The sequence below is a fragment of the Bufo gargarizans genome, chromosome 1, assembly GCF_014858855.1.
Source record: "Bufo gargarizans isolate SCDJY-AF-19 chromosome 1, ASM1485885v1, whole genome shotgun sequence".
NCBI classification, from domain to species: domain Eukaryota; kingdom Metazoa; phylum Chordata; class Amphibia; order Anura; family Bufonidae; genus Bufo; species Bufo gargarizans.
In genome coordinates this window covers 665563547-665578964 of record NC_058080.1, presented here as the reverse complement: position 1 = coordinate 665578964, position 15418 = coordinate 665563547, and the positions used below count along the sequence as shown (strand labels likewise).

At 44.8% G+C, this 15418-nt stretch overlaps 1 protein-coding gene across 3 annotated transcripts in view; it reads left to right on the top strand.

Moving 5' to 3' along the window:
* Positions 1 to 1813: 1813 nt before the first annotated feature.
* The window catches only part of POC5 (POC5 centriolar protein), a 72196-nt gene continuing 58591 nt past the window's right edge, over positions 1814 to 15418 (top strand). For all 3 annotated transcript variants that reach the window (XM_044291961.1, XM_044291954.1, XM_044291967.1), the window contains exons 1-4: positions 1814 to 1943; positions 2769 to 2849; positions 10250 to 10394; positions 13204 to 13299. In XM_044291961.1, coding sequence (XP_044147896.1) covers positions 2769 to 2849; positions 10250 to 10394; positions 13204 to 13299 — 322 coding nt within the window. In that variant the 5' untranslated portion in view covers positions 1814 to 1943. The remainder of the gene's footprint in view (positions 1944 to 2768; positions 2850 to 10249; positions 10395 to 13203; positions 13300 to 15418) is intronic.

Sequence of the window (15418 nt, the reverse complement as noted above, 5' to 3'; positions counted from 1 at the left end):
TGTGGGTGTGGTTTGGGCCGATCCGGCTTTCTAGGGTGAAGCCAGTGGCCACCCTAGCTTGGGCCCCCCTTCCCTCAGTGCTTGTTGGAAAGGGGCAGGGGAGCATGTAGCCTTCCTGCTGCCTGAGGAAAACATTGAAAGGGCACCCCCATATGCCAAATTCTTGACCTAACCCCTTCCCTCCAGCCAGAGGTGTAATTTGACCAGCATGCACTTTCTATAATGCCAGTGTTTTATGTAGCACAAAAAAACAAGGGTCTTTGGGCCCCTCAGGCTCCTGGGCCCGGTAGCGACTGCTACCTCTGCACCCCCTATAGCTACGCCCCTGGCTGGCATATAACACTGCATTTAGATCACTGCAAGAGAAATGTATGACTAGTCACTGCACCGGTCTCAGAGAAGAGAATTCTTTTAAGGTGGAATTCACATGACCATATCTTCGGTCCGCAACCGATCCACATTTTCTGCAGATCAGATGCGGACCCATTCATTTCAATGGGATCGCAAAAGATGTGAAGAGCACACTGTGCGCATCCATATGTCCGTCCTCAGGCCCCGCTCATTCAGCGCAATGCTCCAAGGAAAGGAGAAGACAGAAGCAGCAATAAACTTCCTCTGTCTTCTCCTCGGGGTCGGATCCGACCTGTGGTTGTCTCACTACGGCAAGAAGCATTTATCATGTAGAGAAAGTTAAAGGGGTTGTCCTGGTTCAGAGCTGAACCCTGACATGCCTCCATTTTCACCCAGGTAGCCCCCCTGACATGCTCCGATGCTCTCCTTTGCCCTGCGCTAAATTGTGCAGGGCAAAGGCAGTTTTAGGAGATCCAGGGACGTACCGGGTTCTCCATGAGGCTGCCAGGAAGCCCAGTGATGTCACCGTCACTGATGGGCGGGCTTTAGCGCTGCCCTAGCCAGTAAAACTGCTAGGGCAGCACTAAAGCACGCCTATCAGAGCTTGTGACGTCATGGAACACACTGCTGGGTGGAAGCCTCCGCCCGGCAGTGTGTGATTGTAAACAAAAGAGCTTGTGCCCTGTGCGATTTAGTGCAGGGCAAGGGAGTGCATCAGCACATGAGATGCTCCAATGCTAGCCTCAGGGGGGCTGCCTGGGTGAAAATAAGGGTATGTCCGGGTTCAACTCTGAACCCGGACAACCCCTTTAATGCAAGGCACTTACTAATGTATTGTGATTGTCCATATTGCCCCATTTGCTGTCTTGATTCATTTTTCCATCACGTTATACACTGCTTATTTCCATGGTTATGACCACCCTGCAATCCAGCCTCGGTGGTCGTGCTTGCATATTATAGGAAAAAGCACTAGTCTATGTGCGATCGCACGGTCCCGGCCACCAGGGAGGCTGCTATTTTTTTCTGATGGATTGCAGGGTGGTCATAACCATGGAAACGAGCAGTGTATAATGTGATAGAAAAATGAATCCAGCCAGCAAAGGAGGCAATATGGACAATCATAATACATTAGTAAGTGCCTTGTAGTAACTTTCTCTACATGATAAATGCCATTTGCTGAAGTGAGACAACCCCTTTAATCCACGTATGTAAAGTAAGTAAAGCATAATTACTATAAAAACTTGGCCAGGCTGTTTATTATTTAGTCACTTTGTGGAATCAGTGACAAGATCGTCTTAGAATTGAAGTTTGTACTTGAGAACTTTGTAAGGTGAAAAAGGCTTTTATTTTTTGCATTCCTGTACAACATCAGGTCAGCTACAATACAGAGCCTCACACCCTGTGAAGCCTGATACTCCGCCCTTCCCAGTCCGGTCATGTGACCACAGGATCACGTGACTTTCCTGTAATGGGACCTCCAGGGCAAACTGTCGCCGGGAGGTACGCTGTTACCATGGCGGCGCTGTACTTCCGCTCCCTGGCATCCGGCCGTTACCTCCTCAGTACAGCAGCTGACAGCGCCAAGTTTAAAGGTGGGTGAGCGAGCGGTGTCAGTGGTGCAGCGCTGCGGTGTGTATTACATCTGACCTCCCCGGGCAGCTGCAGGGCTGGGACCTGTGCTCTACGTCCTGTGTCTCCCATACAATCAGGAGGTATGTGCGGGGCCATGTACCTGGGCTCCGCAGGGCTGCATCCTTGCTAGCCCCAGTGGTTGCCAAATAAAGCCAGCAGGGGGCGCGCCGGAGCCCCCCGAAGTGATATCCATCAATATCTAAAAGGTGGACGACCCCTGTAGGGTTTTGCATAATGGAAATATTGATGACCTGTCCTAATGTTGGGTCATCAGTGACCAGTCAGTGGGGGTCCGGCTCCCAGCACCCCTGCTGATCGGGCCACGTATATATCAGTGTTCGGGGATGTAGACGGGTCACTGGTAATCCTCATTATTATGGTTTTCCAATTTGTCTATTAAAATAATTAGATGTGATTTTTATTTTTTTACAGAAAATCATGTAGTTATTGAAGGGTCTACATATTTGAGTGGTACGCTCCCCGCTGTCTTTCTGCAGATTGACAGATTTCTCCCTGTTACCGTGCATAGGGACAATGCTGTCAATCAGTGGCTGGAGGGCAGGTGAATCATTAAAGGGGTATTCCGGTTGTTTCAAGTCATCCCCTAACTATTAGATCGCTGGGGGTCCTCATGGATGGGACCCCCACCAATCACAAGAATGGGGTCCTGTACCCCCCTGCAGATAGGGGATAACTTGACACAACCAGAATACCCCTTTACGAGCACCGCCCCCTGACTGGCGTTACCCTGCACCTGATAATGGAGGTCTGATGTTTCTGTGCAGATGTCTTCAGATGAGAGCAGTCGAAGCCTCAACATCCCTAAAGATTCAGATCATGGCAGTTCAGTGTCTTCAGATTTCCAGGTAACTTCTTAAAGTTCATTTCTGATGATCTTGTCCGGATATTGTACGTCTTGTAGAGTCTGCAATAGACTATCCATAATACACCATATTAATATCAGAGCTAATACCTTAAAGGGGTTAGAGCCGGGACCCAGTGTAGGGAGCAGGTAACGGGCCTGCATCGGGGTTTGCCAAAAACTTCCCAAAATATGAACGACCCTTTAATTTTTTTTTTCTCTTCTTTTTATTAAGGGAACAATATCCTGTGTAGACTGGCACAGGGTCAGCAGTGGGGAGTTTAACCCCTTCACGCATTATCACATACATGTACGTGATAATGTGTAAAGAGCGGGCTGTTGTGGTGAGCAAGCACCTGGCTGCAATAACAGGAATCGCCAATAAGGCTGAACCCGGTAATTTAACCCCTCAGATGCTGCGTTCAATAGCGATCGTGGCATCTGTGGAGTTAGGCAGAGGGAGGGGGCTCCATCCAATCACCAATCAGACCCCCCCCCCCCCCCCCCCCCCCGCATTGAAATTGCAGGGCTCCAATCGATTACAGCTTGGGCCTTCTGAAGGTTCCCATGGTAAACTGTGGCAGAATCCCGTTCACCATAATAGTTCTCTATTCCCTGGGTTAAGCAACCTAAGAGGGCTAAAAGTTATTATGTAAAAAAAAATCGAGGCAAATCACCCCCATTCCCCATTGTTATATATAAACATAACAGGAATCGCCACGTCCGAAAATATCTGAACCATTAAAATATAAAAATATTTTTCATTTGCCATTTTTAGACACCTTGTCCCCCCAAAAAATTGAATAACAATGATAAAAAAAGTTGTACATACCAATAAAAACCACAGTTAGTTCTGCAAAAAACAAGCTCTCATACAGCTCTGTGGATGGAAAGTGCTAAAAAAAAAAAAGTTATGGCTTTCAGAAAGTGGTGATGCAGACAAAATGTTTATTTTTTTTTTTTTTCAATAAAACTTTCTAAAACTGGTATCGCCATAATCGTATTGACCTGCAGAATAAGGACCGCAATATCAAAAACCTTGGTGGGATTGTTGATTTTTTTTTTATATTATTATTTCATCCCACAAATTTCCCCCCCCCCCCCATTTTCCAATACAAGACATTGCAGCATTAAAAAATACACCTTGCCCTGCAAAAAAATGAGCCCTCATATGGCTATGTGAACGGAAGTTATGGCTCATGGAATCTGGGGAGGATTCGTCTTGAAGGGTTTAACCCCATACCAGTTTTGCCCGAGCTCTTTTTTGGGAAAAGGAGCTAACCGTTCAGCCCAAGCAGACTTCAAGCAGCAAGGTGAAGGCTGCTTTAAAGGGGTATTCCGGTAGGTACAAGTTATCCCCTATCCACAGCATAGGGGAAAGCTATCGGATCAGTGGGGGTTCTACCGCTGGGACCCCCATTGATCACGAAGGTGCAGGTGGTACTGGGCCCCCGTTCTCGTGATCGGTGGGGGTCCTAGCGGTAGAACCTCCACCTATGTGATAGCTATCCCCCTATCCTGTGGATAGGGGATACTTGTACCTACTGGAATAATATCTTGGGCTTTAACTCTAAGAAGTAAAACAAGATCGCAGCATTATCTCTTCTACAGCCTGTAGAAATCTAGTCGGGAGTGATAGAAGTTGAAAGTGAACGCAGGTTTCAGCTGCTTTCACTCCCGACCTGATTTCTAAAGACTATATCTCCCTCTTAGATTATCAGCTTTCAAACAAGACCAGGCTCACATCTCTGGCTGCTACACAGCTCAAGATATGAAGGATTAAAGGAGCCCTCCCTCCTTCAGCCGACTGTGATTTCTGGAGGAGAGAGAAATCATCCTCTCTCATAGGGATCTCATCTATTAGCCCTCCCACGGTTATGTGGTCTGAAAGATAAAAATGTTCTGGATCTTGTTCCCTATAACCCATTTAAAGGCATATTAGTTATCACTCAGGGGTTAAATGCACTCCATTCACATGAATTGTGCACTGACTATTTACTTTAGACATAGTTTCTAAATTTTTTTATCTACGCTAAAAAGGTGATTTTGGGAGGGTTTCTCCAGTTTTTATGTAACTGTTGTCAAATCACTGGGACCCTCGTGTAATATAGCACTCCGCTGTTTCCATCAGTCCCACAGACACTGAATGGAGCGGCAGGAGCACACTTGACCACAGCTCCACTATTCCACACTGCGACTGTGGCTCCTTCATTCCAGCGACTGGTGGGGCCCCCAGCAATCGGACTGTATCACGTCTCCTGCAGATAAGGGCTCGTTCACACAAACATATTTTCATTCCATGTCCATTCATTTTTTTTTTTTTTTTTTTTTTTTAGGACCGTATACGGAACCATTCATTTCAATGGGTCTGCAAAAAAGAAAACTGAAGTTACTCCATGTGCATTCCGTTCCCGTATTTCAGTTCCGCAAAAAAGTAGAACATGTCCTATTATTGTCCGCATTACGGACAAGGATAGGACTGTTCTATTAGGGGCCGGCTGTTCAGTTCCGCAAAATACAGAATGCACACGAATGTCATCTGTGTTTTTTGCAGACTGCAAAATACATACGGTTGTGTGCATGAGGCCTAAGTCCCTTTTATACACTAGCGAGTTTTCCACGCAGGTGCATGATGTGAACGCATTGCGCCCGCATTTAATCCTGACCCATTTATTTCAATGGGTCTGTGTACATGAGCGATGTTTTTCACTTCTGCGTTGCGTGAAAATCGCAGCATGTTCTATATTCAGATTTTTTTTTTTACGCAGCCCTGGCCCCATAGAAGTGAATGGGGCTGCGTGAAAAAGGCAAGCAAGTGCGGATGGTTGCTAAGAGATGTTGTTTGTAAACCTTCCGTTTTTTTTATCACGCGCGTGAAAAACGCATTGTGGAAAAAACTGACTGAACTTGCTTGCAAAATGGTGCGAGTTTCACTGAACGCATCCATACTTAATCCGTCACGCTCATGTAAAAAGGGCCTAAGGCCTCATGCACACTACCGTTGTTTTGGTCTGCATCTGAGCCGCAGTTTTTCACTTCCATGGGGCCGCAAAAGATGCGGACAGCACTCTGTGTGCTGTCCGCATCCGTTGCTCCGTTCCATGGTCCGCAAAAAAAATATAACCTGTCCTATTCTTATCCGTTTTGCGGACAAGAATAGGCAGTTATATCAATGGCTGTCCGTGCCGTTACGCAAATTGCGGACCGCAAAACACACAACGGTCGTGTGCATGAGGCCTAATACAGAGGAGCAGCACGGCTCCCATTGCTGAGGCTCTGTATACATCTCCCCTGCCACTCTTGGGGAGGGGGCAGTAATCTCTGGTACAATAGCGCCCTAAGGAGCTCCATCTAAAAGCGTCACTTATAGGTGGGGAAGTAGATTTTTAACTTTTTCACTGCCGGCTGTGCTTGGACATTTTGCATCTCTAGTAGCCAGGTCAATTTTCACAGTTTTGACATGTTCAAATCAAACCTAAATTATAAAATAAAAAAAAACATACTAACCTCCTATCTCCATATGCTTTGTGAAAATACACCCGCGTTGTCAAAATGCCACTCAGTGCTCTATACACACAGGCACAGGCAAAAAAGTTGATATTAGTGGGTAAAAGTGTAACCTGAGCAGAAAGTTATATGGACCACACCTCGTAAAGGGAACCTGACACCATGAACATGCAACTTAGGCCTAGTTCACACGACCGTATTGCTTTTATTGTTTTTTGCGGTCCGTTTTTCACGGATCCGTTGTTCCGTTTTTAAGTTCCGTTGTGTTTCCTTTCCGTTTTTCCGTTCCGTTTTTCCGTATGGCATATACAGTATACAGTAATTAGATAGAAAAAATTGGGCTGGGCATAACATTTTCAATAGATGATTCAGAAAAAACGGAACGGAAACGGAAGACATACGGATGCATTTCCGTATGTGTTCCGTTTTTTTTGCGGACCCATTGACTTGAATGGAGCCACGACCCGTGATTTACGGCCAAATATAGGACAAGCTCTATCTTTCAACGGAACGGAAAAACGGAAATACGGAAACGGAATGCATACGGAACACATTCAGTTTTTTTTGCGGAACCATTGAAATGAATGGTTCCGTATACGGACCGTATACGGAACGCAAAAAAACGGCCCGTACACCCGCAAAAAAAACGTTTGTGTGAACTAGGCCTTAGTCCTCATGCACACGGACGTTGTTTGGGTCCGCATCCTAGCCACTGTTTTGGCGGCTCGGATGCGGACCCATTCACTTGTGTGAATGTCCGTGTGCTGTCCGCATCCGTTGCTCCGTTCCGCAAAAAATATATAACATGTCCTATTCTTGTCCGCAAAACGGACAAGAATAGGCAGTTATATCAATGGCTGCCCGTTGCGTTCCGCAAATTGCGGAAGGCACACGGGCGGCTTCCGTTTTTTGCGGATCCGCGGTTTGCGGACCGCAAAAAAACGGCTTGGTCGTGTGCATGTAGCCTTAATCTGCAGGCGGTGTTACAGAGCAGAAGGAGCTGAGCAGATTGTGTATATAGGAAGATTCAGTAAAAACCTATATTTTATTCATTTCATTTCCTGCTCATTTTTGGCTTTGAAGTCCAGGAGGCGGTCCTATCATTGATTGACAGCCTGCCCTCTATGAGTGTGTATACAGAGATCTGTCAATCACTGATAGGACCGCCTCCTGGACTTCAAAGCCCAAAATGAGCAGAGATTTAATTGCACGAAATACAAGTTAGGGCACATTCAGACGGCCGTAGTGCTTTGCGGATCCGCAAAACATGGACACCGGCCATGTGCGTTCCGCAACTTGCGGACCACACATGGCCGCACCATAATAGAAAATGCCTATTCTTGAATAGGACATGTTCTATCTCTACTGCAGAGCCGTGGTACGGAATAAGGGATGCGGACGGCACACGGTGTGCTGTCCGCATCTTTTGAGAGCCCATAGAAATGACTGGATCCGCAGACCTTCCGCTAAATTTCGGAACGGCTACGGATCCGTACATACGGTCGTGTGAATGGGGCCTTATACTGAGTCTTTTCCCATATAACTACATATCAATCATGCTCTGCTCCTTCTGCTCTATAACCTGCTGCCTGCAGCTTAAACACTATGGGGATCATTTACTAGCAGATATACACCACTTTGGCATATATTTGTCGCAGATTGTGACGCAAAGGTTATTTGCACTGCAATCTGAAACTTTTCCCCTCTCACGCCAGGTCTAAAACAGGGTGCGGGCCGGCCAGCTCGTCTCATTTATCATTTTCTAGGTCTGTTTTAGGTGTAGAAAATGGTCTAAATCTACACCAGCAAGGGAGCTGGCGTAGATTTAGACAGGTGGTGGATACGCCGACGTTATGTATAGGCTGGTGTCTCTAAATAAATTCGACAAATCCACCGCCAGCTAAAGGGGTATTAAATTAAGACTGGCGTCTAAAACACCTGTCTTACTAAATGACCCCCTGTGCTCAGCCTGACAGGTTCCCTTTAAAAATAAATGTTCAACGTGTGCGGAGTTCATACATACCACTTAGGCCTACATTTACATACACAGAACTGGAAAGATCAAAAATCTGCAACTTTTTTGTAAAATTTCCAGCTTAAAACCAACCTATAAAAAAAACAGGGATTACAGTCCTTGAAAAGTAAGTGCACCCCCAAAACCTATACATTTGTAAAAAGCAAACAACCTGATGATTGCCGTTCCCTGACAGACTGTTAACAGCCACTTCTGCCTTCAGATAACTTTGTGACAAACACAAATTAATTAAAAAAAATGCTTCAAAACATACATTTGGACCTAAAATGTGCATCCAAGCAGAAGTTTACACATAAAAACACCATAAATCTAATAAGACGTGCAAATCTCATATATACCACAACTGTATACATCGAGAGAACAGAGAGGCCTTCCAATATTTGGGCATCATCCACAAATGTGTTAAAAATGTATACTGCAAACCGCCTCCAGGTTACCAAAATCCACGTTACGTGAGAGCGCAAAACATACCGTGTATGAAAATATAACCTAATAATTAATACACGCACCTTTAGGCCTCTTTCACACAGGCGTTGTGGGAACATGCGTGATTTTTCCGCGCGAGTGCAAAACATTGTAATGCGTTTTGCACTCGCGTGAGAAAAATCGCGCATGTTTGGTACCCAAACCCGAACTTCTTCACAGAAGTTCGGGCTTGGGATCGGTAATAGCATTCTGAATACAGAACGCAGGGTACAATAGCGCTGGAGGGGTTAAAAAAAATAATAAAAAAAAAATTTAACTCGCCTTAATCCACTTGATCGCGCAGCCGGCATCTCTTCTGTCTCTTTCTTTGCTTTGTGCAGGAACAGGACCTGTGGTGACGTCACTCAGGTCATCACATGGTCCATCACATGATCCATCACCATGCTAAAAGATCATGTGATGACCGAAGTGACGTCACCACAGGTCCTGTTCCTGCAATCAGCAAAGGAGACAGAAGAGAAGCCAGGCTGCGCGATCAAGTGGATTAAGGTGGGTTAATTTTATTTTATTTTTTTAACCCCTCCAGCGCTATTTTACTATGCGTTCTGTATTCAGAATGCTATTATTTTCCCTTATAACCATGTTATAAGGGAAAATAATAATGATCGGGTCTCCATCCTGATCGTCTCCTAGCAACCGTGCGTGAAAATCACACCGCATCCGCACTTGCTTGCGGATGCTTGCGATTTTCACGCAACCCCATTCATTTCTATGGGGCCTGCGTTACGTGAAAAACGCACAAAATAGAGCATGCTGTGATTTTCACGCAACGCACAAGTGATGCGTGAAAATCAACGCTCATGTGAACAGCCCCATAGAAGTGAATGGGTCGGGATTCAGTGCGGGTGCAATGCGTTCAACTCGCGCATCGCATCCGCGCGGAATACTCGCCCGTGTGAAAGGGGCCTTACAGGAAACGATGATTATTAGCCAAAAAATTTGACAAAAATTCTTATTTGCAACTAAAATGCAAACTGTAGCAGAGCCCTTATGATAAATAAAATATAATCACCAAAAAATAGTAGTCTGAGTGAGGTTCATACGTGGCACACGTGTCTACACACCAGCTTTAGCATTCTTGTATTGGGCAGTGTGACGTGTACGGTGTCTTCTTTCAGAAAATGTAAGGGTATGTGGGATGATGAGATTTGTGGGCGTCCGCGGTGTAGATTGTCACAGCAGTAAAGGGGCGACCATGAGGTGTGTGTTCTGTATGTTTCTGGTCCTTCTCTGTAGCTTGTTACAAGGCTCTTTAGATTTTCGATGTGAGCATGTTCTTGAAAGAAGGGAGAGCCTCCCGTCCTAGAAATGTCATCCATCTTCTGGTTTCATTACACGGTTAAGCAGCTCCTGCTCTTCTGACTCTTTTGTGACAGGACGAATACGAAGAGCTTCTTCGCTATGCGGTGGTAACTCCTAAGTTTGGGCCTCATTTCCTCAGGGAGCATCAACTGACTGCTGAACAAACCACAAGTGACAGGTTTTCAGGTCTCGAGAAAGCTGCGCAAGAACAAATCCCAGGTAATATCAAGCAGGCGAATGGATGGCAAGAGAATCGCTGGTTTTATCCTCCTTCAAAATAATAATCGTTATGAGTTTTCAAAGATCAGTCTGAACAATGTAATTTGTTCCTTTATAGCCCCCATACACATTAGTCTATGGTGAGCCGAACCGGCCGATAGAGTAATGTGTATGGGGAGTTCCCGACTCTCTCCCCCGACAGATGAGGTTGGGGGAGAGAAGGATTGGGCGAAATGAATATTTTTGGCCAATTCTTTTGTTCTCTCAGATAATAAGCTGCCGCAGCCACTTCTTCTTTCTCCTCTCTCCCAGTTCAGCCGAACCGAACATATACAGTGGCTATATAAAGTCTACACACCCCTGTTAAAATGTCAGATTTCTGTGCTGTAAAAAAATTAGACAAAGATAAATAATTTCAGAACTTTTTCCACCTTTTAATGTGACCTATAAACTGTACATCTTAATTGAAAAACAAACTGAAATCTTTTAGGTGAAGGGAAGAAAACATATAAAAATAAAATAATATGGTGCATACATGTGCACACCCTCTTATAACTGGGGATGTAGCTGTGTTCAGAATTAAGCAATCACATTCAAAATCCTGTTAAATAGGAGTCAGCATACACCTGCCATCATTTAAAGTGCCTCTGATTAACCCCAAATAAAGTTCAGCTGCTCTAGTTGGTCTTTCCTGAAATTTTCTTAGTTGCATCCCACAGCAAAAGTCATGGTCCACAGAGAGCTTCCAAAGCATCAGAGGGATCTCATTGCTAAAAGGTATCAGTCAGGAGAAGGGTACAAAAGAATTTCCAAGGCATTAGATATACCATGGAACACCGTGAAGAAGTCATCATCAAGTGGAGAAAATATGGCACAACAGTGACATTACCAAGAACTGGACGTCCCTCCAAAATTGATGAAAAGACGAGGAAGAAAACTGGTCTGGGAGGCTACCAAGAGGCCTACAGCAACATTAAAGGAGCTGCAGGAATATCTGGCAAGTACTGGCTGTGTGATACATGTGACAACAATCTTCATATGTCTGGGCTATGGGGTAGAGTGGCAAGACGAAAGCCTTTTCTTAAGAAAAACATCCAAGCCAGGCTACATTTTGCAAAAACACATCTGAAGTCTCCCAAAAGCATGTGGGAAACAGTGTTATGGTCTGATGAAACCAAGGTTGAACTTTATGGCCATAATTCCAAAAGATATGTTTGGTGCAAAAACAACACTGCACATCACCAAAAGAACACCATACGCACAGTGAAGCATGGTGGTGGCAGCATCATGCCAAGGGGCTGTTTTTCTTCAGCTGGAACTGGGGCCTTAGTTAAGCTAGAGGGAATTATGAACAGTTCCATATACCAGTCAATATTGGCACAAAACCTTCAGGCTTCTGCTAGAAAGCTGAACATGAAGAGGAACTTCATCTTTCAGCATGACAACGACCCAAGGCATACATCCAAATCAACAAAGGAATGGCTTCACCAGAAGAAGATTAAAGTTTTGGAATGGCCCAGCCAGAGCCCAGACCTGAATCCAAAAGAAAATCTGTGGGGTGATCTGAAGAGGGTTGTGCACAGGAGATGCCCTCGCAATCTGGCAGCTTTGGAATGTTTTTGCAAAGAAGAGTGGGCAAATCTTGCCAAGTCAAAATGTGCCATGCTGATAGACTCATACCCAAAAAGACTGAGTGCTGTAATAAAATCAAAAGGTGCTTCAACGAAGTATTAGTTTAAGGGTGTGACACTTATGCAACCATATTATTTTATTTTTATATTTTTTCTTCCCTCTACCTAAAAGATTTCTGTTTTGTTTTTCAATTGAGTTGTACAGTTTATAGGTCACATTAAAGGTGGCAAAAGTTCTGAAATGATTTATCTTTGTCTCATTTTTTTTTTTACAGCACAGAAACCTGACATTTTATCAGGGGTGTGCAGACTTTTTATATCCACTGTATGTGTATGTCAGAGTCTGATGAGAGAGCTGTCCGCTAACAACTATTGAATGTGTATGGGGGCCTTTAGGGCCAGTTCACACTGAGTTTTGTGGCACTGATTTTGGAGCGTTTCTGCCTCAAAATCGGCTCCAAAAAAGCCTCCCATTCATTTCAATGGGAAGCAGCAATTGCTTTTGCACGTGGAAAAAAGAAGCAGCATGTCCCATCTTGGGGCTGAATCTCCCATTGAAGTGAAAGTGCGTGCATTTTTTGTGCGTTTTCCACGCGCTTTTTGGCACAGATCTGCTTTTAAAAACCTCAACCTGAGAATTCAGCTTTGTAATAAAGTGAACACCCATTGGTTAAAAAAACAAAAAGGCGTAAAAAAAAAAAACGCATCAGAAACCTGTGTTTTCACGCTGAAAAATAAAAAAAAAGTTGCAGATTCTACAGTGTGTTTTTCAAAATCAGTCGTGTGAACTGGCCCTTAGGCTACACATAGATAGGGGGGCTTTCAGACGTTATGGATTCTGTTGCAGAATTTTTCACGACTGAAAATCGGTTCTATTCGTTTGAATGGGGCGGCAAGAACATGGATTTCTGCAAGCCTCACTCAGGTGGATGGAACTGATTTTCAGTCGCAGAAAATTCAGCAACAAAATCTGCCACGTGTGAAAGCACCCAAAAGCTTAACGCGGCTACCTACTGTAGTGAGCTGGGCTGAAGAGCTATGTGTACGGGGAGAATGACGGCACATGCTGGATCTCAGCGAGCCTGATAACACATGGGCAGAGGTGTATTTCCCTCTCCTCGTTATTATAAAGACGCATGCTCGGCAGATGTTAACATGTGTATTTAATGTCTTTTCAGAGGGACCACAATCTTCATTAGAGGACGTTCAAAGAAGTTCAGAGAGAGAAGGTCAAAGAGGGCCCTCTCCAGCAAGCGTTACTGAGAACCATCAAGGTAGTAGCATTAGGAAGGTACATAGATGAAAGGGTTATTCCCTTCACAGCAGGGGGCGGACGTGCCATAGTCTCTACAAGGAAATTTCCCTGTGAGCCGATGCCCAGGGGGCAACCTGAGCCCTCCTCATTGCCGCCAGCCTAGTAAGTAATGATCTGTCACTCCCAGAGTTAATGTTGGGAGCATCAATTACTGCAGTTAAGTACCTGGCTGGTGGCCAGAGGTGCCCTCCCGATTCCAGAATTCTACTGCATTTTTGTGCTGCACTTTGGTTTTTGATGCTGCTGGGTCAGTTTATTGTGTTGCACTGTGGTATTTGGCTCTGCTAGGGCGGTATTTTGTGCCGCAGTATGGTATTGCTGGCCCCACCTACTTGTGTTAGCCCCGCCTTCTGTCCTTTTGGACCCACCTACAACATGGGTCCACTTTAACCCCTTAGGGACCCATGACGTACCGGTACGTCATGTATAGTTCCATCATGGATCTCACAGGCCGGAAGCTGTATGAGTAATACACACAGTATTACTCATACAGCCAATGCATTCCAATACAGAAGTATTGGAATGCATTGTAAAAGATTAGACCCCCAAAAGTTCAAGTCCCAAAGTGGGACAAAAAAAAAAAAAGTGAAAAAAAAAAAGTTGAAAAAATAAAGATTTCCCCCCCAAAAATTAAGTTTCAAGTTAAAATAAACAAAAACATAATTTTCCCCAAATAAAGTGAAAAAAAAAAATAGGTAAAAAATAGTGTGGGGGGGTATACATATTGGGTATCGCCGCGTCCGTATCGACCGGCTCTATAAACATATCACATGACCTAACCCCTCAGATGAACACCGTATAAAATAAAAACTGTGCTAAATGAACCATATTTTTGTCACCTTACATCACAAAAAGTAGAACAGCAAGCGTTCAAAAAGGTGTTTGCCCATGCCGAACAGCGTTTTTGAGTGCGTCATGGGATATGATCAAGACGGATCCAGCATGAAACGCAATGTAAGGCAATGGTGCAGGATTCGTTTCTTCGGACACAAAAAAAAAAAAAAAAAGATACGGCGCCCATTGACCTACAATGGATTTAGTGCCGACTCCTTGTTCATTATGGAGATAATACAACCGGATCCGTTCTGAACGGTTGCAGACAATTGTATTATTGATCTAAATATTTTTTTCTGGTCCCCTAACAAATCCAGCAGAAATGCAGATGTGAAAGTAGCCCAAGGCCTCATGCACATGACCGTTGTGTGTTTTGTGGTCCGCAAAACACAGATGGCGTCCATGTGCGTTCCGCAATTTGCGGACCGGCACGGACAGCCATTAATATAACTGCCTATTCTTGTCCGCAAAACGCGGACAAGAATAGGACAGGTTATATTCTTTTTACGGATGCGGACAGCACACTGAGTGCTGTCCGCATCTTTTGCGGGTCCCCCCTTGGGGCGAATGGGTCCCCATCCGAGCTGCCAAAACTGCTGCTCGGATGCGGGCCAAAACAACGGCCGTGTGCATGAGGCCTAAGAGCGATTTTGAAGTATAAATGGTGAGTCCTGACCAATAGAACACGTTTCCCTTTCAGTACCATAGACATAAAGATCATCTCTAAACTATGCTGAAATGTCGAGAGGAAATCCGACACGTATTTCTATAGCAGAAATCGGAGGCTGACCCTTGGACTGCTGGCGCGGTTGTGTCTCTGGGTGCATAGCAGATCTGCACCAGGATTCGCCTCCATTCAATGAGTTTGGTCCACTTCATTGAGCAGGGGTAATCGGATTCCTTACCCAATCTGTGCACATAAGTATCGTGCTGCGTAATCCTGCAGACAAACGTCGGGTACTTTTCTGTAGCACATGAAATTGCTTGCAGAAACCGCATTCACACACATGGCATGTGGATTGTGAATGGACCCAAAATGACTGTAAAATAATTAAAATCCATAGTTCCTTCACATATGACCCAGTTAGGACCTGGGCGTATATGTAAATGTGAGTTAGATGGTATTGTCATCATTTCATCAGTACTACAGATTCATGACGCCGATGAGCTGTCTTCAAGGGATGTAGTTGAATTACTTCAGACAGCTCTTTTAAGAAATAGATCCGATACTAATGCAATATGGA